The sequence below is a fragment of the Artemia sp. Qi Xiang Cuo genome, chromosome 12, assembly GCF_049724085.1.
Source record: "Artemia sp. Qi Xiang Cuo chromosome 12, ASM4972408v1, whole genome shotgun sequence".
In the NCBI taxonomy this organism is placed as follows: Eukaryota; Metazoa; Arthropoda; class Branchiopoda; order Anostraca; family Artemiidae; genus Artemia; species Artemia sp. Qi Xiang Cuo.
Window position 1 is genome coordinate 4,390,178 of NC_142805.1, and position 20,169 is coordinate 4,410,346.

The window sequence follows — 20,169 nt, forward strand, 5'->3', positions numbered from 1 at the left end:
GCAGTAAAAAATAAAAATAAAAAAATTTAGGTACTTTATCTGTTAAACAGAACACACCCAATAAGTGAAGTTAGGTTAATCCTAATGAAATATACCAAACATGATGATAATAAAATACTTAAATAGTGAGACAAAATTATGGAAACTACAACAAAGAATTGTGGAAAGCAGGCCGCGCAGAACGCATTATATTAAATATATAATCCAACTTAACCTAACCCGACCCCTAACCACCGCTATATATTAAATGTTTAATAAAAAATATACATACATCATAATGTTCTCACTGAAAATAAGCATATCATAACCGATCCAGGAAGGGAAACCGGTTTCTGTCAGATCTTACATAGCGTAATTCTTGAGTGTGTTCCGTTTAACGGACAAGTCCCAAAAATTATACAAAAAAACTAGATTACTAAATGATCTTGAGAAATGTGGCTTAATAGCGCTCTTTGTCCTTTACCGGAAATCCTGTGTTCATAGTACTAATTAGTACAATACTTACTTTTTAAATTAATTCCAGTTTCTACATGAATGAAGATGCAGTCTGAATTGTTTAGTATCTTGTCGGGAAATTTTATTTGGTCTATTGATTTATCATTTCACTTAGTTTACTCTTTTTTGCATCACCTTTGGCAAGGATACCGCCAGGAAATATGGCGAGGTTACTTTGTCCATTTGATAATGTACGAAAAATAAAACTTGTTCTTACTTCCTAGCGCTACAATGAAAGAAGCGTTAAGATACGTTAAGAGAGGTATGGTTGTGTCTGAGATTAGGAGCGGTGACCATTCTGCGTATTATGTTAAATTGTAAAGATTTTGGTTCTCGGCGTCCAGGAATGGACCGAGTATTTTGATTATGTGTGATATATTCTTTTCATTTGTTAATAAACCCATTGAACATTGAACATACTTAGGCCACGTTTCCAATGTCATGTGAGATAATCGTCCCTGAATTTGGTTGGAAGAGGTCATAAGAACGGTTTTGTTGGACATTCCAGCTTCTTGGGAGGGGTAAGAAGTTAAGCTTCAAATAGATTGTCATTTTCGGCAAACCGTATAGGGCTGAACGTAAAGCATGTCGCCGTCCGTTTGGGCGGGAGTAATGTCGTAAATTGAAGGGAAATAGAAAATTCTTGGGAGGGTGCATACAGGGAGGTGAATAGATTGGGATTAAGGAGGATAATGCGTAGTGGTGAGTTGTTGTTAGTAGTAGTTTAAATAGTTTATGGTGGAGTTTAGTGTGCACAGCTATATTGCAACGCACAATGGGTTGCACACTAATTTTAGTGGGTGAAATTAAGTAGCATTATTTTTTCCTCTGTTTTCATTTTCTCAAAGGCAAACTTGAGTTTTCTCTCTTATCAGTTTGGCTGTTTTAAACAAATGAAAAGAAAACAATCTTACTCACAAAATCACTTCGACAAAACGAATTTTAGAAACTAAAATCATAAAATAAGTTCTTTTTTAACATAGGTTCAGCCAAGACTGACAAAATAAAGAATTTTGTGTTTCAAGCTACCTAGATTGAATAAAAATTGAAACAATTACTTTTTGCTTTATTTGCCCTTTTTGCTGCCAATCTTGTATTCCTTTTCGAAGCGAGTTAATTTTGATTGGGTCCTAATTTTAATTTGTTCTGTATTAATTTGGTTTTCATAATTAATGTTGTGTTCATAGGGTTGAGTGTGTTCTCGCAGTATTTACACCGTTTCAGTATTGACTCAGAAAATCCATGATTTCTAATTCTTCATAAAAAGGATTTTCGGTCAGTGGATGTTTATTAAGCCTTTCTCGCTTTGTTATTGCTTAGCAAATGTGATTTTATCATTCGAAAGTTGTTTGCCATGGTTTCTCTCATTGCTATTTTAGAAAAATTAACTATTTTCACTTAGGAGATAGAACTATTCAACATTTTTTGCAGCATTTTTGTAGCATTTTTTAGTCCTGAAAAATGCTTTAAAATGAAAAGTCAATTTTGCCACTACAGTATTGTCAGTGACCCTTGATAATAGTAACCAAAACTCTAGAATAAGGAGTTTTAATAAAAAAAATACATGGATCGAAGCAATCGACTTCTTATATTAATTCGAAATATACAAAATCTAGCCGGTTTAAAAGTACCTACTAAAGCTAGGAGCATGGGAAAGTTTACTTGATTTTGGAAAAATGAAACTAAAAACCCCCAAAACGCTAAGTGACCTGTATAAAATTAATCGACAAAGTTTAGTATAGCAGTTAAGCAAGACACTAACTTTTGAGAAAAATATCTTCAAGGTTTAACTATTTACGCTGAAGCATCTCTGATACTCAACTCAAATAAAACTATATAAATTTCTATTAAACCCCTCCTCCCTTAAAAAATTTATTGAACCCTTCTAGGAATTGTATTTTGATCACACTATTATTCTTAAGTGATTACATCATAGTAATAGTCTTCATTTTTATCTTATGGTTGCGAAAGAAGCTGAAGAATATTAAATCACACCATGAGGCACCTAAAGCACCATCTATAATTGGCTGGTTACAGAGCTCCTTCTCATTCAAAATAAATACTAATCGTCAAAACTTAACATTTCTCTTCGTTTTCTAAAGAAAATTTCTGTATATTCTTTTCTTCGACCACACTGCCGTTCTATATTTTCAAGTGGGGATAAATTCATTTATTCAGACAGTGAAAAAATAGGTACAAAAGTACAGATATTTTGATCACATATACAGCGACAGTCATCAGTGGTATTACTAAAATAATATCTAGCTTTTTAATACAAAAAAAATAAATAACTTTTAGGGTCATTCACAATATAATGAACTCCTGATTATTCACTATATTATTTTCAGAGAGAGTTCACTGACAAAGTTGATTAACAGTCTTGATATAAATTTTCTTCTTCAATCTTGACCAAAATAAAACAAATTTCTAGTGAAGGTGGCAAAGTTATTTATTTTTTGTGTATAAAAATTCTAGTTTCAATTATATTATTTTAGTAATACTACTGATGACGGTCGCTGTAAGTGTGATCGAGATATATACTTTTGTACCTGTTTTTTTTTTCACTGTCTAAATAAATGGATTTATCCCCATTTGAAAATTTATTTGTTCGTAAATTTCTATATTTTTATCATTACTGAATTTATCTTTGTTTTGGATAAATCTATTGGCATTTTGGGTTAAATAGTGTAAAAATAAATAAAGTTGTCATAGGTTGAAACGCAAAAGGGTTATCCACAAACGTGTAGTTTCCTAGAATTTTAGTTCAGATTGTTTATAATTGTTCAAGGACAAAATACACTATTTAACACTAAACAGTTAATTTCATGTTCATTAATGCAAGGATTAACTATTTGGATCTAAATTGTTTTAACGCCTGAACTCCAACGTCTTTTTTTTCTCAATTGCTCTGCGGGTGTCATAACGTTAATAGAATCTGAAATGAAAAGGAAATTGACCTGAAAAAGGACCTGCATCTAAATCTTCTCCCCAAAAATCAATTGGAATTGTTGGAATTGTTTCCATCCTAGGAATTGTTTATACTGCAAATATTCATGTTGTACCTATACTGCCTTGTTTTTGCCCACACAACCGTGAACAAATTAGAAAATACTAGACTAAATAAATTGGTGCCTGATTCTCCAAATTTTTTCGAGTTTCCTATTGTAGATACCGGCTTCTTTGTTGCTTCGTTGAACTCTAAAAGTCAATGGTGTAAGCGTTTTTAGGCAAATTCTCCTTATCTCTAGATGCCTGCCTATCAAATTTCAATCAATTCTACAGAGTTTAGTTAGGGAAGTATGTAAAAAGAAGTGGGGTATACTTTGAAAAATCTATCGCCCTTGTCTTTTTGCCGAAGGTACTTATCCCAGAAGTCTCGAGCATATCTGAGAACTTTCATGTAAATTTTGGAAAAGGAACTCATTAGAAATTTTACTGGGTTGGGTTAGTTGTAAGAGTTGGGTTTCAAAGTTGTTCTATCTTTTGTGATCGCCGAGCAACAACTCTGTCCAGCTACTTTCATGTTTATTTTTCTCTTGAATTAGTATTAACCAATTTTATTTGATAGTTACCATTTATAGTTAATCATAGTTTCAAATCTATGGATGACCTTCAAAATGCAGCATAAGTAAATTTTCCCCTCTTTTTGTAGCATCCATTCACTGCTGATGATCCTGCAACAATAAAGGCTGAGATTGACCGGGGTTATGAGTTTCCTGGCTCTAGCTCAACTAATGCATATAAACTTCTGAAGTTGCTGCTGCAAACTCGGCCAGAAGAACGGCTCAAATCCCTCAACTCGTTGGCAAAACAAGCTTTCCTTTTTGGCTGTGATATTCAACGAATCCGAAGCAAACAGGTAAGATTGATCTACCCTGCGAAAATCACAACTGTAAAATAGGGGCTTAATTTACTATGGGGCAGGGGGGAGAACTGCCCCCCCCCCCAAGACCCCAGTTTGAATTCCAGATCCCAGTTTTCCCCCAGCTGATATTTAGTTTATTCAAAAATCTTTTCAAAGCTAAGATAAGCCTGCATAATTCAAACATCCACAGAAACGGGCGAGTTTTTTTTAGTATATCATTGCCTTTATGGTATTATATGGCTCATTTTTCATTTTTCACCGTCATTTTCACTTGATTCGGGAAAACTGGCTCCAAATTCCCCCCCCCCCCTCCCCCCGCCCACAGGATTCTTTACGAAATTACGCCACTGTTGTCAAACTAAGTTGAAACTGAAGATAGTAAATACTTTCGAGGGAAATTGATCAAGTGAAGTTGGTATACAACATTTTTTTGATAATAGTCATGAAAGCTAAGTCATCTGATTAAAAAAAAAAAAAAAAAAAAAATGCCGACGAGACCATGAAGTGAGCTCAATGCCACGAGCAACATCTAATTCGCTGGGTGATCGATGTATGATCAAAATATTCAGACTTTTGTATCTGTTTCTACTGTCTAATAAATGGACTTAACCCCAATTGAACGTTTATTTGTTCGTCATAGAAAAGCAGTGTGGTATTGGAAAAAAAATAAGGTATTACTTCAAAAACTAATGCATAAAAAGAATCTTTTTATGCTGATTCCAAATATGTCAAATTCATTAAGATTAGTGTTACCCATCAAAAGCTAAAAGCCTCATAATATATGCCTGATTTCCTAAAAATAAGAGGGTGAGAAACGGCTCCAAGAAGCCAAATGGCCTTAATGAGAATAACAATATTAGATTTAGCCACCAAAGGATACTCCTATTGAGGTTTCAAGCTTCTATCTACAAAAGTGTAGATATACAAAGATGCGTGTTTATTTGTTTGAAATTCTTTTCTCTTTTATTCCGGGGGGGGGGGGGGTGTTCGCATCGAACCACATTTTTTCAAGAAGCAAGATCACAGATCCGTGTTTAATTTTTTTTTTTCAGGGGTGATCTTGTTGAACCAATAGTCCTAGAAAATTGGGATTTTTGAATTAAAATCAAGTTTCCATCAATTCGTGGCTAATTGGAGAAAAAAACAAGACAGATAGTCTGAGTGAGAGGCAAAGCTGGCATAAGCCTGTTTCAGGAATGTATAAAATGATGTCATTTTCACTCGTGATATTCACTCCATCAGCCATGCCTCCATCTTAGGGCAGAACTAATGTAGATAGTCATAGAACTAAGGGATGATCGAGATTTTTGGGTTAACTCATGACCACTGTATATAAATTATAGGCAGTATGATCATTCCCTATCTCACCCATTATAAAAGCCCGGACCGAGGTGCGAGCACTCCAGGGAACGTAGAAACATAAGCGACATTAGATCTTTTCACGGGTAGAGAAGTCAGATTTCTCTTGAACGCAAAACTTGGCTTCAACGTTGGAACACTAAATTTTGAGAAATCCTCAAAATCCCCTCTTTTTTGGAAATCCTACTTAGGCCAATCAGTTAAGTCCACTGTATATAAATAATAGATAAAGTCATAATTTGTATATAAATTAAGTCATACCTGTAAGATGGGACAGTTGCAAACCACTCGGCCGGCTCATCAAGTTTTTTTTTCTTTAGCAATTACGAATAACACAATTTCGAACCATTTCTCATTGATTGACACATACACACTAACCCGCTAATGCATGAAGAAGTGGGAGGAGCTTTTTGTTCACACCGAGAATGAAGAGCCAGACATCATCTGCGGTAAACCTACTGCTAATTATATATACAGTGCTCATAACGGATAGTATCGACTGGACTTGTATGCATAAGGGGTGACTGAATTTGCCTGGGCTCAACGGCAAACAAGTGACCTCAGCCTATTCTATTGGAAATTAAAAACTCTGGCGTTCCTTTGAGTAATCAGTTTTCCATTTTGTAGAACTGAACTGCAATTCTGACTAAAAGATGACCAAGTTGTTATTGATAGAAAATACTGATTTATCCAGTCTTATTAAGTTTATTAAAAAAACTATATGCTAATTTTCCCAGTTTTAGAGGCACTAGAGCAGAGGTTCCCAACCCATTTTGGGTAATGCCCCTCATAGGAATTTCTAAAATCCTGATACCAAGTTGATTCAGACTACGTTTCATAAAATTATGCACAGTGAGGTTTCAATTATGCACAAGTAAGTTTCACAGAAGGGTAATTGTCTAGGGGGCAGAGTCCCGACGCCTAATAAGCACGTTTTAACACCCAAATTTTTTATATTTTCCTTTATCATTTAGGTAAATATTGAAGATAGTGTGGGGAGGGAGAGATGAAAAATTAGTCTTTAAATTCCCTTCATTCTGATTACGCCTGAATGTGAGTGCTACAAGGTGATAGCTCCTGTCTCATTGCAGAAAATATTTTTCTTTTGAATATTAAACATTAAACCTGAATTCTCATATTATATCTTGGTTAGGCCTGAAAATGATTTGAAAAATAATTAGAAATTAAATAAAAACAATAAGTTTTTTATCTGAAAGTAAGGATCGTCATTGAAACTTAATATGAAATAATATTGTTACATATGTGAGGAGATTGCCATATACTCTATCCCTCTACTTCTTGCACAGGAAATTTAATTTTTTGCTTAAAAAAAAAAAATTATGTCAGAACGACTGCTTAAACACAATAGGCGTTGAATTCGAATCACAAGTATTTTGAAGCACTTTAGTGCAAAGAGTGGGGAGAATGAGATTGTTTAGGGGGTAGTCCCCCTCATATTCAGAATAGGTAACTTTTTTTTTAAGTTTTATTGTTGCTCCTTTCTGTCAGTTGAGGAATTTCAGTTTTTTTTTTATTACACAAAAAAAATTCGACAGAATTTTGAGCAACAGGCATTCTTGGCAAAGAGATCAATAACTTTAATTTATTATGTATTTAACAATTATAAACTATTCAGTATTTGATCTTAGTCTATTATTCTCAAAATATAGAGGAAAAGAAAGTCATACTCAAACCAAAATTACTGAACAATTTATTGTTCCCCAGGATTTTGAATTATTTCTATGAAGCTTTATTTACCTGGCTAAAATTTAAACGCACAGGCCACCTGTCATACTGATCCTCTTTATTTCTAGATTCAAATTTAACTGAACATAATGAGCACTCTTAAATAGAATTGATTAATACAAGAAAATATCAACATATAGATAACAGGAACTAATATAGATGAATAAATATATCTTAAAATGAGCGAAAAAACAAATTGAATATTCAAGTCAAACTTAAAACTAACAAAAATTACAGGAGTTTGGCTATTGCCCGCTTTCCCCTTTCCTAACCGGAAAAGTCTGAAGCATGTTGTGTCATTGGTTTTTTTTTAAACTATATGTATCTGTTGTATTTCAAAACATCGAAAACAAATAAAAGGAAAATTCCCTTAATTGTTTGAAATATTACAGATAAACCTTTTTGATAGACTGGGAGCACATATTATCTTTTGATTTAGTCTAATGTGCTCCTAAGCGTTCCTTAAAGTTTCACCTTAATACCCTTTGCCTTTCCAAGAACAACCAGAAGCAAACGTTCCCCCTTTCCTTATGATAAATCCTATATGTGAAAATGGGAAATTGTATAATTTAGGCGTAAATCGTATAATTGTATAATTTAGCGTATCATTGTATAATTGTATAAATATAATTGTATAATTGTATAATTTAATTGTATAATTATAATTGTATAATTATAATTGTCTAAATTGTATAATTTAGCGTAAATTTGGCCTTTTTCTTTGTTTTCTAAAGTCATGCAAACTTTCTTATCTACTAATTCTTTTGAAGTTAAACTTAAAACTCAAGGATTTTACATATTTGGAATAACCACAAAAAGGTGATTTTTGTGTAATTTTATAAAAATGTAGAATTTTATGCTTGTGCTATTGAAAAGCATTTCTATTACCGTTCATTACCATGAATGACTTGATTCTTTTTATTCCGGTCTTTTCATATGGACAAAATGATTATGGAAAGCCTAGAAGGGGTTATTCAGTCGCAAATAAAAATTTACGTTTCCCTTTTTATGGGTCAAAACCTATTTTACGGCAGCCAAACATAAGTCCAGCGCTTTTTTCTTTTAATATTTGTTGTGACTCTATGATTATCGTGCTATATTCCCCTTCTTTTGATTTCTTATGGACTGCTTTGTACCCTTATTGACGCCCACCCTTTAGGGCGCCCGTACCAGGGGCGCCTCTGGGCGTCCAATCCTTATATTTTCTGATGTTCTTGGTACTTTAAGCCTTTCTCGCACCAATATTTGTATTTCCGATGTATCTATAGTTAGTAGGGTTTATTTTCGAGAAGCAATTTTTCTATTAGTTTTTAGTTTTATTGTTTATTACATCCTTGAGATTTGGCCAATTTTACAAATGTTACATTATTTTTATTTCTAATTATGTGTTTTTGCAGGCTTCTAAGTGAGATTTCTCTTTGTCGGATAGTTTCTCCTGTAAGGTTTCAGTCACAGTTATAACACCAAGCTACCATTGTCAAACCCATTTCCTTTATTTAATTATGAATAAATTGGGTTGGATTTTCGACCTAGGCAACAGCCTTCTACTAAAGATCTGCGTTCTAGTTAGTTTTTCAGTTCATTCTTTGGAGAAATAACTTGTTGCTTCAGCTCAGATTTTAGAAAGGACAAAAATGCCAATGCAAAATGCCAAGAGAATTCTGACTTGTCTACCCGGGAAAAAACCGAATGTCGCTTATGTTTATAGTTGTTTAAATGTTCTCCGGAGCATTTGCATCTCGGTCCAGGTTTGTGTAATGAGTGAGATAGGATCTTAGGGATTGATCGTACTGTATTATATTTATATACAGTGGTTTAAAGTAACTTTACAATTGCGTGAAAAATAGATGAATAATATAAAAATAAAAGAAGTTATAACAACAACTGTAAACAAATCGAGCTTACACGAACAATCTGGAGCTGCCCTCTCTCTCTTGTCTCTCTTTTGCCCGTATAGATAGGACACATAGCTGAAAATTCAATACTAAAAATTAAAACGGTAAAGAAGCCCTATATAAAGTTTAAGAGCATAATAAATGTATCAGATTTTTTTGTCACGTGATAAAATTGTTTTCTTGTGGTTCTCTCTATCTACCTTCCCTTCATTTTCTCTTCTCCGCTTTCTGTTTTTGTCATTTTGTATTCCGTTTTCTGACATTCGTGCATAATTATAAAAGTAATACATGACACAAAATAGAGCTCAGCACAGAAAAATCAATCTAAGGCTCTCCCCTCTCTCTATGGTTACTCCGGACTGATGTGCACACGGCATTTTGTTTCCAGGGATAAATGAGGGACACATCTTCGGGAAAACATATATATTATAATTGTAAAAGCTACAAATTTGAAAGCTTTTCTTCAATCTTAGAATTGTCTTTCAAACCCCCTTTGAATGAAATTAATGTTAAATATTTTAGGTTACGCCTGAAAAAATGTTTCAAATTTGGATTTCAAAGGCTGAGAATTTAGCATCTCCTGCCAACTTCCCAAATTTTTGAAATCTCTTTATCCTGTTCAGCAAGTTGAAGAATATTTGAAGATCGATGCTGATTTAAAAGCAGATACTTCTTGAAAGGTGAGGGGAAAGATAATTACTACCCTGCCCATCGCTTAGGTCTAATTTGTTTTATTTTAAAATATATTTTTTTTTACCAATACGTCAATTGTATTTGTTTTACAAGTCAAGTTGTCTTCAATAAATATAGTTGATTATTTGGGACTTATTTGTTTTACCATAGATTATAAATTAATACAGCTGACATGATGCCACAAAAAACTGTGGAGATTTTATTATTTGTGGCTAGTTTGCCTTATTATTTGTGGCTAAAGTGGCAAAATCTTCGCTAGTTTGTCCTAGTTGTGTTAATTTGAAATCTTGAATCCATTGTAAGGTATAATCGGTATAGTTGGAACCGTATCAAGAAGGAGGGGGCCATCCGAATTGACAACCCTCTAAAACTATTGACGGAATTATAAAAAAAAGTACCAAAAACCCACAGAAAACAGAATTTTGTTGTTTTTTCGTTAAATTTCTCTTGCCAATCCCCCCCCCCCCAATGATAATTGTGGATGCATCCCTGGGTATAGATGCAATTTAATGGGTGTAATTGTAAGTATTTGTGCTCAGCTTTAATCTGATGGTTTATATGTCGTTTTTTTTAGATAAGCTCTGTAAATCATCAAATATTCTTGTGGTGATGTTATGTTATAGAACAAATCCCCATTTTTGTGGCAAATTCTTCTCTTCTCTGTGTGTGTGCGTTTCCCCTCTATTTCCAGTGCATTTGGATCATGACTGGAGTATGGCTCCTTTCCTATAAATATTATGATATAAGAAAATCATTTCCATGCAAAATTTGGTCCTAAATATTGCCAGTTGTTTCTCATATTTTGAGGTAGGCAATGTTGTATCTCTGTTTTTAGTCTTTTGAATCGAGGGGAATAAAAATATCCATTGGGAGAAAGTGTTAGTTTTCTCCATTTATCCCCAATATTATAGGCAGCGCAGTAGTGCTGTCTAAGTAAAGAGTGCTGCCTATGCATTGATTTTTTTTATCAAGGCATTTGGTATGGAAGGAGCTGTCGTAGAAACTTCAGAAGAGGCTCCTTCGACTGGAAATTAAAAGTTCTAGTGTCCTTTTTAATAGCCAATAGTGATCGAAGGTAAGTAGTCCCTCCACGCCCCTTATTCTCCCAAAGACATCCAAAAAACATGTGATATACCTTTTTTATTCAACATAGCTGAAAGATCCAATAACTGTGCCTCTGAGGAAGACAGCCCTCCATCTTCCATGTGGACAAGGGCTGTAAGTTATACTCTTGGCCGTTGTTTAAATATGGTATTTCTAGGTTAAGATTTTCGGGGCATCATGAAGGGAATCTCTACTGACCGAAGGTTAATATGTACTAAGGCTACTACTGCTACAATTGTTATTACTACTAAGTTCTATTACTGCTACTATTACTCTTACTACTACTACATCTCCTATACTACTATTACTACTACCACAACTGCTACTACTCCTCCTCCTCCTGATACTACTACTACGAATAATACTAGGGCTAAGGGTATTGCTAAAATTTCAAGGAATATTGAGAGAAAAGTTGAACTAAATGAGAAAACACAATCTGCATGCAAGGTGTCAAATGGAGAATCAGCAACAACTTAGGAACGACCTTGAGTACTACTAACTTACTTACTTAGGTCCTGACCATCCCCATTGGATGTTTTGAGGCCACTCCTCCTGATAGCTCATGAGTAAGGGCTTGATAAATCATTCTATCGGGTGCGGTACATGATAACTGAGTAAATTTGACATTATCGAAATCAAAGTTATCCATCCATCGGATTCATGGTCTTTATTGTGAACAAAGGCCATACAGAGATTCTTCAAGTGTTATTTATGGCGGCTTGGCTCCATTCGATTGAATTAGCCGAACTAGTGCAGTTGCTATTTTTTGGTGTGACTAAAAATGTCTCAGTCAACTGGAGCCTTTGGTGTACTTCCATATTTGTGATACGGACAATGTGTTTGATTCTGGCGAATGGAGGGAGGCATCTCATCTCAAAAGCTGGAGGTTTTCTTTCTCTTTGGTTTTCAGTGTCCATGTTTCATCCATGTGTCCTAACTATGGGAATTACTAAACTATTGAATAGGCGCATTTTGAGTTTGTTAGATATATAGTTACTTTTCCAGAGGCTTGCTAGTCTCCCGAAGCTAGAACTTGCAAGTGCTAGTCGACGTTTCGAGTCAGAGCTATGGCAGTTATCAAAAGAGAGTAGGCTACCAAGGTACAGGAAGTTGCTAACCGTTTCAACCTGTCTCCTTCCTTTGGTGAGAAAGGGTGGGGTTTCTAATTCATGTTTCGTAGTTACCATGACTTTGGTCTTGCTGACGTTGATCTCCATCTCGAATGTTGTAGTGGCGTCATAAACTTTGCTAGCTTGTGCCTGCAGTTCTTGTGAAGAAAGGGCTGATGCATCAATGCCATCAGCGACGGCAAAATTATCTATCAGCAGCACTCTTATAGTACCGCCATATTCCGAACGCATCAGTAACTGAATGGCATTTCGAAAAAAGTTGAAGAAGCAGTTATTGTTTTACCTAGCAACTGGGCATAAAGAACCTTGATTATCTGGACAATCTCATAAGCCATGTCCGGCCAAATGCCTGACCGAAATCAACAAGTATTTGTTAGAGAGTTCTTGGTTGAATTCGATGTATCGTTCACTATGCTATAGAATGAAGAATACCTGATCGATTGTGGATCCCCCAGGGCAGAAACCGGCCTGATATTTGTTCTAGTTGATTTTTTTTTTAGTTGACCTCACATTTTCTTTCTTGTTTGCAAATCAGCAGTTGAACAATTACTGGTCAATAGCACAGTGAGTTCATTTTTTTTGTACCATATTTGATAATTGGAGACATGTGCATGGAAGAGTTGAAAAACCCGATGCGTTCAAAGCCTATTTAGAATCCGTTACTTTATTCATTATCGCTAAACTACAAAAATCCACTTACGATCTGTTTCTAAATAACCAGTTACAAAAGAGTAGGGGGAAGGTGATGGGAAAAAATACATAGCAAAAGTTATTATCGATGTTTTAAAATTAAAAGGCACACAAGCTCTTGGTTTTTGAGTCCCTACAGGAAAAGCTGACACATTCAACGACGAATCCATAAACCATTGTAATTTTTAGAGCTAATTGCTTTACTTGGTAATATGACTTTAAAAAATATTTAACTTCGATTACCCAAAAAAGTTAACAACCCCATGTGAGACAGAAGCCTAAGAAAGAAGAAGCCGGAAAGAAGAGCGAAATAGTGGAAAGACGACGGTTTATTGCCTTTTTTTTATAACAGCCCTATCACTAAAATCTTCACAATTATTAGAAATTTGATGAAAGAAGCATTTTAATCAGAAATAAAGAAAGCTGTAAAGTCTTCTATATTAATGGACACAAAGATTGACATTTCGAGAAACGATCGCTGAGCATTTATGGTCCAATTAATGTATGGGTATGAAGTATTTGAAAAATTGCTATTTTTAAAATGTGGCACATCAACATCGGCTAAAGGATAAGTGTTAAGCAGCTATGGAAATAATTGATACTAATCCCAAATTATTTTCTTTCGACTAAGTTAACCATAATCGGCAAGCAATCCATATTTTGGGTCAGTCGTTATTGTTTCCGCGTGAGCTGTAAATGACACTACTGTTATATCCTATAGGAAGGTCTGCATAAAAAAAACTGCATCAGTTAGGCATCAGGTACTGAGTAAACAATTTATTTTAAGGGATACCGAGACCCTGGCCCCACCCTAAATTTCAGTGTGAGAGCAGGGCCAGAAAAGATTATTTTAACGAACAATTTTTTCAGAAGATGTTGCAGATAATTAGGGCTGTATGAAATTTTTTCCCTAGGGTGACCCTGTGGGAGGCAAAAACAAACAGAGAAAAAATCTTAAGAATTACTGGGATAATTATAAAAATAATTCTAGATTGGGATGGAAATTGCTTGGTTGAGCACGTTTCTGCAGGAAGCAGGTTCATCTCACGTTTTAGTGTAACACGTTTACACGTTTTAGTGTAACACGTTTACACGTTACACGTGTAAAACGTTACACGTTTTAATGTAACAATGTCGCTGTTTGTAGATCTCCAATTTTTTGTTATGGATCCCCAGGCTTCTTCTAATTCTGAAATATGTTGACTGGGCTTGTGCCCAGTATCACCAAGGGCTCTCTCTTTTTTTGGATTTAGGGCTAATGTTGTTACAGAATACTCATCACAGCACTAATATATCTGAGCCCAATAGACCTAGCTATGCTCCTCCATCAATCCCCTCTGTTAATAGCTTGACTATTTACTCCCTCACATGAAAACTCTACTTCTAGTCAACCTTTTCTGATGATGTATTTTCATTTCAATCGAGAGTGCTTTTTTTGAGACCCAGCTAGATAGCCAAATAACATTATTTTTGGCTAACCAACATATTTAATCATGATTATTCAATAATTTTATTTATTTATTTATGGCAAGTGTGCTAATTGGGGTAGGTCCATTACTCCCCAGATTTTTAAAAATACCTTATTCTAGCATTTGAACTGAAAAACGAAAAAATGCCTCTCCCCACAAACTTAGATATTGAAATACCTTTCTTTATTCCCTCCTCTTATAGTTCCATGAAATGGCGTCCCTGATGTATAGATTCAGCGCTAAGAAAACTGTCAGTTCTTCTTACATATTGCAGTCATTTAATAACATCAGCCATTTGACAGAACTAGTTGATTGTTTTGTTTGTCTCTACTCCCCTAGATTTTTAAAAATACCTTATTCTAGCATTTAAATTGAAAAACGAAAAAATGCCTCTCCCCACAAACTTAGATGTTGAAATACCACATTTTATATTTTTTTATTATATTGTCCTGTAGACTTTTCTCTACTTATTATTCTACAGTCTGCACTGAGGACGGCTGCGTTACCTTGTTTCGTATTGGTGTGAACCCAAATACTTCAATCCCAAATAGATCTTATCAGACTTGATCAACATTATCTAATTTTTTGAATTACATTAAAGCATCTAAGATTCGTGAATTTTAAATTTTCCCACAGGGGCGGATCCGGGATTTTTTTAGGGGGGGGGGCAAATAGGTTGATCCGAAAAAATTAGGGGGGGGGGTCAAATAGATTTATCCGCTAAACTTGCGTTAGGAGCAAGTTTAGTTAACGCAAACTTGAGTTAATTAAGTAAATTACACTACTTTATATTACGTAAGGGGGGCGTGTGCCCCCACGCCCCTCTCCTGGACCCGCCACTGTTTTCCTATCAATAGTTCTGTTTAATTTTAGCATCATTGTTTTTCTTCTATTTGATAGACATCAGGTCAAGATCAAAAACCTCTGGTTTTTTTTCAAATTATTTGTGTTGACAATTTATTCTGACAGCTATACGGTCGCTCATAAGACTACGTAAAATACTCAAGTACTTAACGATCGAAAGATCGTATCATGCATTTTCACACTTCTGAGGTAATTGCCAGAAGGTGGCATTAGTGAGGTAATTTAGATTAGGACTATTTAGAGTGAGGTAGAATATGTAATGCCATCCTATTCCTCCCTTTGAGAACAGTTTAGCTGACAGTTTTAGTAATTATCTCAGAAATGTCAGTTACGACCTTTAAGCGTGAAAGTGATCATGATCTTGAATTTTTCAAAGCACGTGTATTTCTAGGTGATATTTGGCCGCTTTAAGCAAACCAAAGCCTATTTATTATAAATAAATACAATAGATTATACAATAAATACAATAGAATAAATACAATTATTATAAATAAAAACAATATATTATAAATAAATACAATGAGTCTTAACCCAATTTATGTACCATAAACTAAATAGTATTTTAACAAGACTTGAACGAGAAAATTTCTACCTGTTGGTTTTCAAAATAGAGGAAGGGTAATTGCCTTTTTAACCCAAGGAAAACCAAATCTTTGAAAATTTCCATTATGAGCTGAAAAAATGATAGACAAAAATAATGCTCAATTGGTCTTTTAGCTACAGGGCAACTCTAAAACTGCAAATTTACCTTATGTTTCCTAGGGAGTACCTTATTTTACCAATTTTACCTTATTTTACCAATTTTATTGACCGGGTCTTTTATTTTGCGGTAATTTTAAACAGTAGCCCACTATTATACTATTACTGCAAAGGCTTAAGGTATGAAGGTCAAATTTTCAAAGAATATTGAGGAGAAAGTTGAACTCAATAAAAACACACTATGTGATTGCAGGTGGACGAAAGGGCGTATTCCAAGAACGGCTTAGGCCTTAGGGTATTAAGTTGAAACATTTAGGGAATGACAATATTACTACTGCTATCAATGACAAAAGTCATTCATTGCAGTTCTAACAGTTGAAAAAAGTTTGAAGGTTTGGAAGATAAGTCTGTATACAATGACTAAAATATTAGAAGCTGGTTATGGCAGAACGGCTCTGAAACATGGACATTTCAGAAGGTTCAAGAAGATTTGTCAAACATCTTCCAAAAGAACTATCTAGGAATAGTTTCAGGTATTCGGTTGACTGACTAACTATTTAATAGTAAGATGTACGAAAACAAGGTTCGATCTGGCATTCTGGGGGCTATAATAAAAGAAAATTTAAGGTGTCGACCACGTTTTAAGGAGGAAAGATGACACATTGCCAAAAATGTTCTTCTAATGGCTTGGAGAGGTCATAAGAATGAATTTAAAGGAAACTGGAAATATATGGGACAGGTAATGAGTGAAGCTTTATAGGAGAAGGTGATCTTCCACAGGTGAATTGGCGTCATATCGCTGAGTGCTGCCACAGACTGTTCGTAGTCGTAGCAGTAATAATTTAATCTTCTTGATCTTTAGTTTCTTTTTCTCTTTTCCTTGCTGTTATCCGAAATTGACACTAAGGGAGCCACTGGGTGGCAGAAGTTGTTTTTAATTTTTTTTTTAAATTTATTTTTCAACTTTAGCAACTTATAAAACACTGCCTTTGCAATTATTTTTAAATGGAGCCTATTAAGCACATATATCAGAATCAGAAATAGCTAATTGGCTAATAAACAGAAATTCCGAAGAGCATGTCAATGAATAGTAAAAAAATTGGAAAGTGGAATTAGCTGCCGATCTCTACGAACCGCAGCTAATTCGAATCGTTAGGAAGTGAATGAATGAAAATTTATTTTGGAAGAAGGACTGAGGACTAGATGTACTGATGGCATGTTAAACGAGTTTCTGAAATATTGTCGTTGAGAAGCTAGAGAATGAATTGCTGAACAATATGGACATGGCTTCTGATAAAAGGGAAGCACCAAATAATTTAATTAAAACTTTAGTTTAACCCCGTGAAAAAAAGATGATGAGAGTGAGTATGGAAATCAAAAAGGCATAAGTCTGATTTCTCTTGGAAGTCTACAGCAAAACCTATCTGTAACAAGCAGTTACAACGAAATTTGTCTGTAACAATGAGTAGGGTGAATAACTTAAGACGCTTGCACCTAGGACTGCGTGGGTCATGTCTTGATATGCTATGACGTCAAACATGAGAATACATCCCTGATCAACAGTTACAACAACACAACAGCTATCGGACACTTCTCTGGAGACAGAGGATTGAAGATCAAGTTTGTCTGTAGTGGTGACCAGGCTTGCCATCCTGGTGATTTATCACTATTTTAGTGATTTTATTGCCGAGTGATTTTATTTTGGCTTGTGATTTCCTGAAAAATCAAGTAATTTTGCTTTTATTGGTGATTTATTTTGAAACGCGAGAATTTTTTGAAAATTCAGAGGAAAAAGGAACAAAAACGATTAATTTAGGGTAAAATTAGTGTCATTGTTCTAATTTTGAGCCTAAAGTCTGGCGAGAATTATTGTTTGAATAAAACTAGTCGAAAAAATGACCAGAAATGAGTTTTAGGCTAGTGACGCCCTGTATGAAGCTATATATCATCAACATATGATAATTTTCGTCTCCTCCTCTGTCTCCCAGTCGGATAACATTGCTCTCTCCCCATGACAGCATAATCATCACCAACAATTACGTGCTCTTTTGCCTCTATGTAGAATGCCTCCGTTATCCTTAGGAAAACTGCCCTAAACTCATTCTAAGGACATAAATGATTGGAACAATTTTTCTAATGCTTTCAAGAAAAAAAAACAGTCACATCATTAATTTAGTGATTTTTTTGCTTATTTAGTGATTTTTTCCACTCGTCATTTTATTTTTAACCTAGAAGCAACCCTGCCTATGTTGTGTGCATCAATCTCCAGAGGCAGCAAAAAAATCTTCGGAGTACTATCAAAGAGAAAAAGAGGGATTACTTTACCTATAGCTCCGTGGCAAAAGTGGGCTTTAGTTTCATTGGCTTATGTCAGCAACGTAGTTACGTAAGCCATTCATCTTCTTCCTTAATCCCTGGAAAGTTTATGAGAACACCTTTTAACAACCTGATACTATTTATCCTATGTAAAATCAAGCCAGTAAAAATAACAAAGATTTTTATTCCACTTGATTCGTTCATCTGTGTGGAATTTTAATTCAGTAGAAAAAGAAAATGCTCCTGAGTCACAAGATTTTTTCACAAACAGTCTCTCTATTTCTCAGTGGTTTTATTAACATATTATGCAAAATGTACTCTTGCTTTTTTATTATATAATGGCGACACGTAAAATTCTCGTTATTGGACATTACCCCCTCAATGAGGGCTCTAAAAAAAATGGAATTCAGACTGCACACATATTATCAATCTTCAGCAAATTCTACACCAGCTATTTTGAAATCCCCTTTTTACAACTTTTAAAAAGCAAAGAATATGATTGTTCAAAACTCAAAATATGAGAAATAAACACCGTGAGTGGCAGTCCCAGCTCCCCAGAGCCAGTAAAAAAAATGTTGTGATAAGTGTGTACTTATAAATTCTCCTTGAAGGTTATATTTATAAAAAAAAAATACAAATCATACACATATAGTCATTAGATTACTGTATAAAAAAAAATGGTGAGTCATGATGACAATAAAAAAAAAAAAAACTAATCAGATGGAAAAGCACTGAAGATCTCCAGCGGTATTTTGAATGTCTGGTCATCAGTCAAAACAAGGTCAAATGCTTCCAGAAACATTTGCAATCTCTCTTCAATCTAAATTATTTATTATTTTCATCTCCAATAAACTATACTTGAAATGATTAAAAAAAGCTACAAAATCTTGGGCGCCGGCTGGGGGGTCAAGAGGACATGCCCCCCTAGAAATTTGGACCTTTAAAGTAATTATAAGGAAACCAAAGGAAAAAGAGCAGAATTGGGAAAACGATGGAAAAATGTGTGTTGCCCCGTTGTTGGCTGCCTGCGAATAGATTTTAACCCTTAATAAGGAAAATATAAGTTCTAATTAGTACCTGAGAGACTCCTTTCCAGCTTTCCACAAACATTTTTTCTATCTGATTTGGTTGGAGTAAAAAAAACATCAAATTCTTCATAGTAATGAATGGTAAGTAAATAACGTTCCTTGTCAATAACGAAACTGTAAGAGCTTAACCATTGATAACATTCAACGAAAGAATCAGCTTTTTAGGGTGATCCTAAACATGTATTTGTTTATTAGTAATTAGTGCAGTTATTAGCACACAAGAAAGTTCGTATAATTATAGAAAACACAAGGAAAACAATTTAATAAGGGGCAGTCTCGGTAAAATTATGCCGTCAACTTTTGCTCGCATTGCAAGAGTACCCATGAGCTGACACGTGAAGCCACTATAATCAGAAATGAATGGAATGCTGGGAATTTTTGTATTTTCCCACTATAATCCCTGAATGGAATGCTGGGAATTTTTGTATTTTCCCCTAAATGGATACGTTTTTTGTGTCCTATTATATTTTTTTTCAGGAGTGATTGTATTTATCTAGTTCTCACTTTGAAAAAGATTTAATTTTTTACAGTTATGAAGTATAAAGGTGTCAAACATGTTGGTTTTTGGTATTCAAAATGAAATTAAAAATATAGAATTAAAATTTTTAACTGATTTTCTTAATCTTAATTTTAATGTTTTACTCTGAACAAACTAGTTTGATAAAGCGTTACTTTTTTATACAGAAATTTAAAGATTATGAAGGAAGCCAGGCTAAAACTTGGCAACTGATTAACCCGGTAATAAGCCCAAATAGG

At 34.5% G+C, this 20,169-nt stretch overlaps 2 protein-coding genes across 4 annotated transcripts in view; one reads left to right on the forward strand and one right to left on the reverse strand.

Moving 5' to 3' along the window:
* The window catches only part of S6KL (ribosomal protein S6 kinase like), a 598,861-nt gene that overhangs the window by 206,795 nt on the left and 371,897 nt on the right, over nucleotides 1–20,169 (reverse strand). The window lies entirely within an intron of this gene.
* Nucleotides 657–10,171, forward strand: LOC148945675 (uncharacterized). The gene is made up of 3 exons (XM_089098172.1): nucleotides 657–686; nucleotides 4,148–4,354; nucleotides 9,883–10,171. Exons 1-3 carry the CDS (start codon nucleotides 657–659, stop codon nucleotides 9,961–9,963), a joined length of 318 nt encoding a protein of 105 aa, XP_088954298.1. The 3' UTR covers nucleotides 9,964–10,171.

Bases quoted from the DNA above. Each gene is read 5' to 3' on its own strand.
- LOC148945675 (XM_089098172.1), top strand. From the start codon at position 657: ATGGCGAGGTTACTTTGTCCATTTGATAAT. The intron at 687-4,147 runs GTACGAAAAATA...CTCTTTTTGTAG, and splicing joins TACTTTGTCCATTTGATAAT to CATCCATTCACTGCTGATGA. The intron at 4,355-9,882 runs GTAAGATTGATC...TAAATATTTTAG, and splicing joins AACGAATCCGAAGCAAACAG to GTTACGCCTGAAAAAATGTT.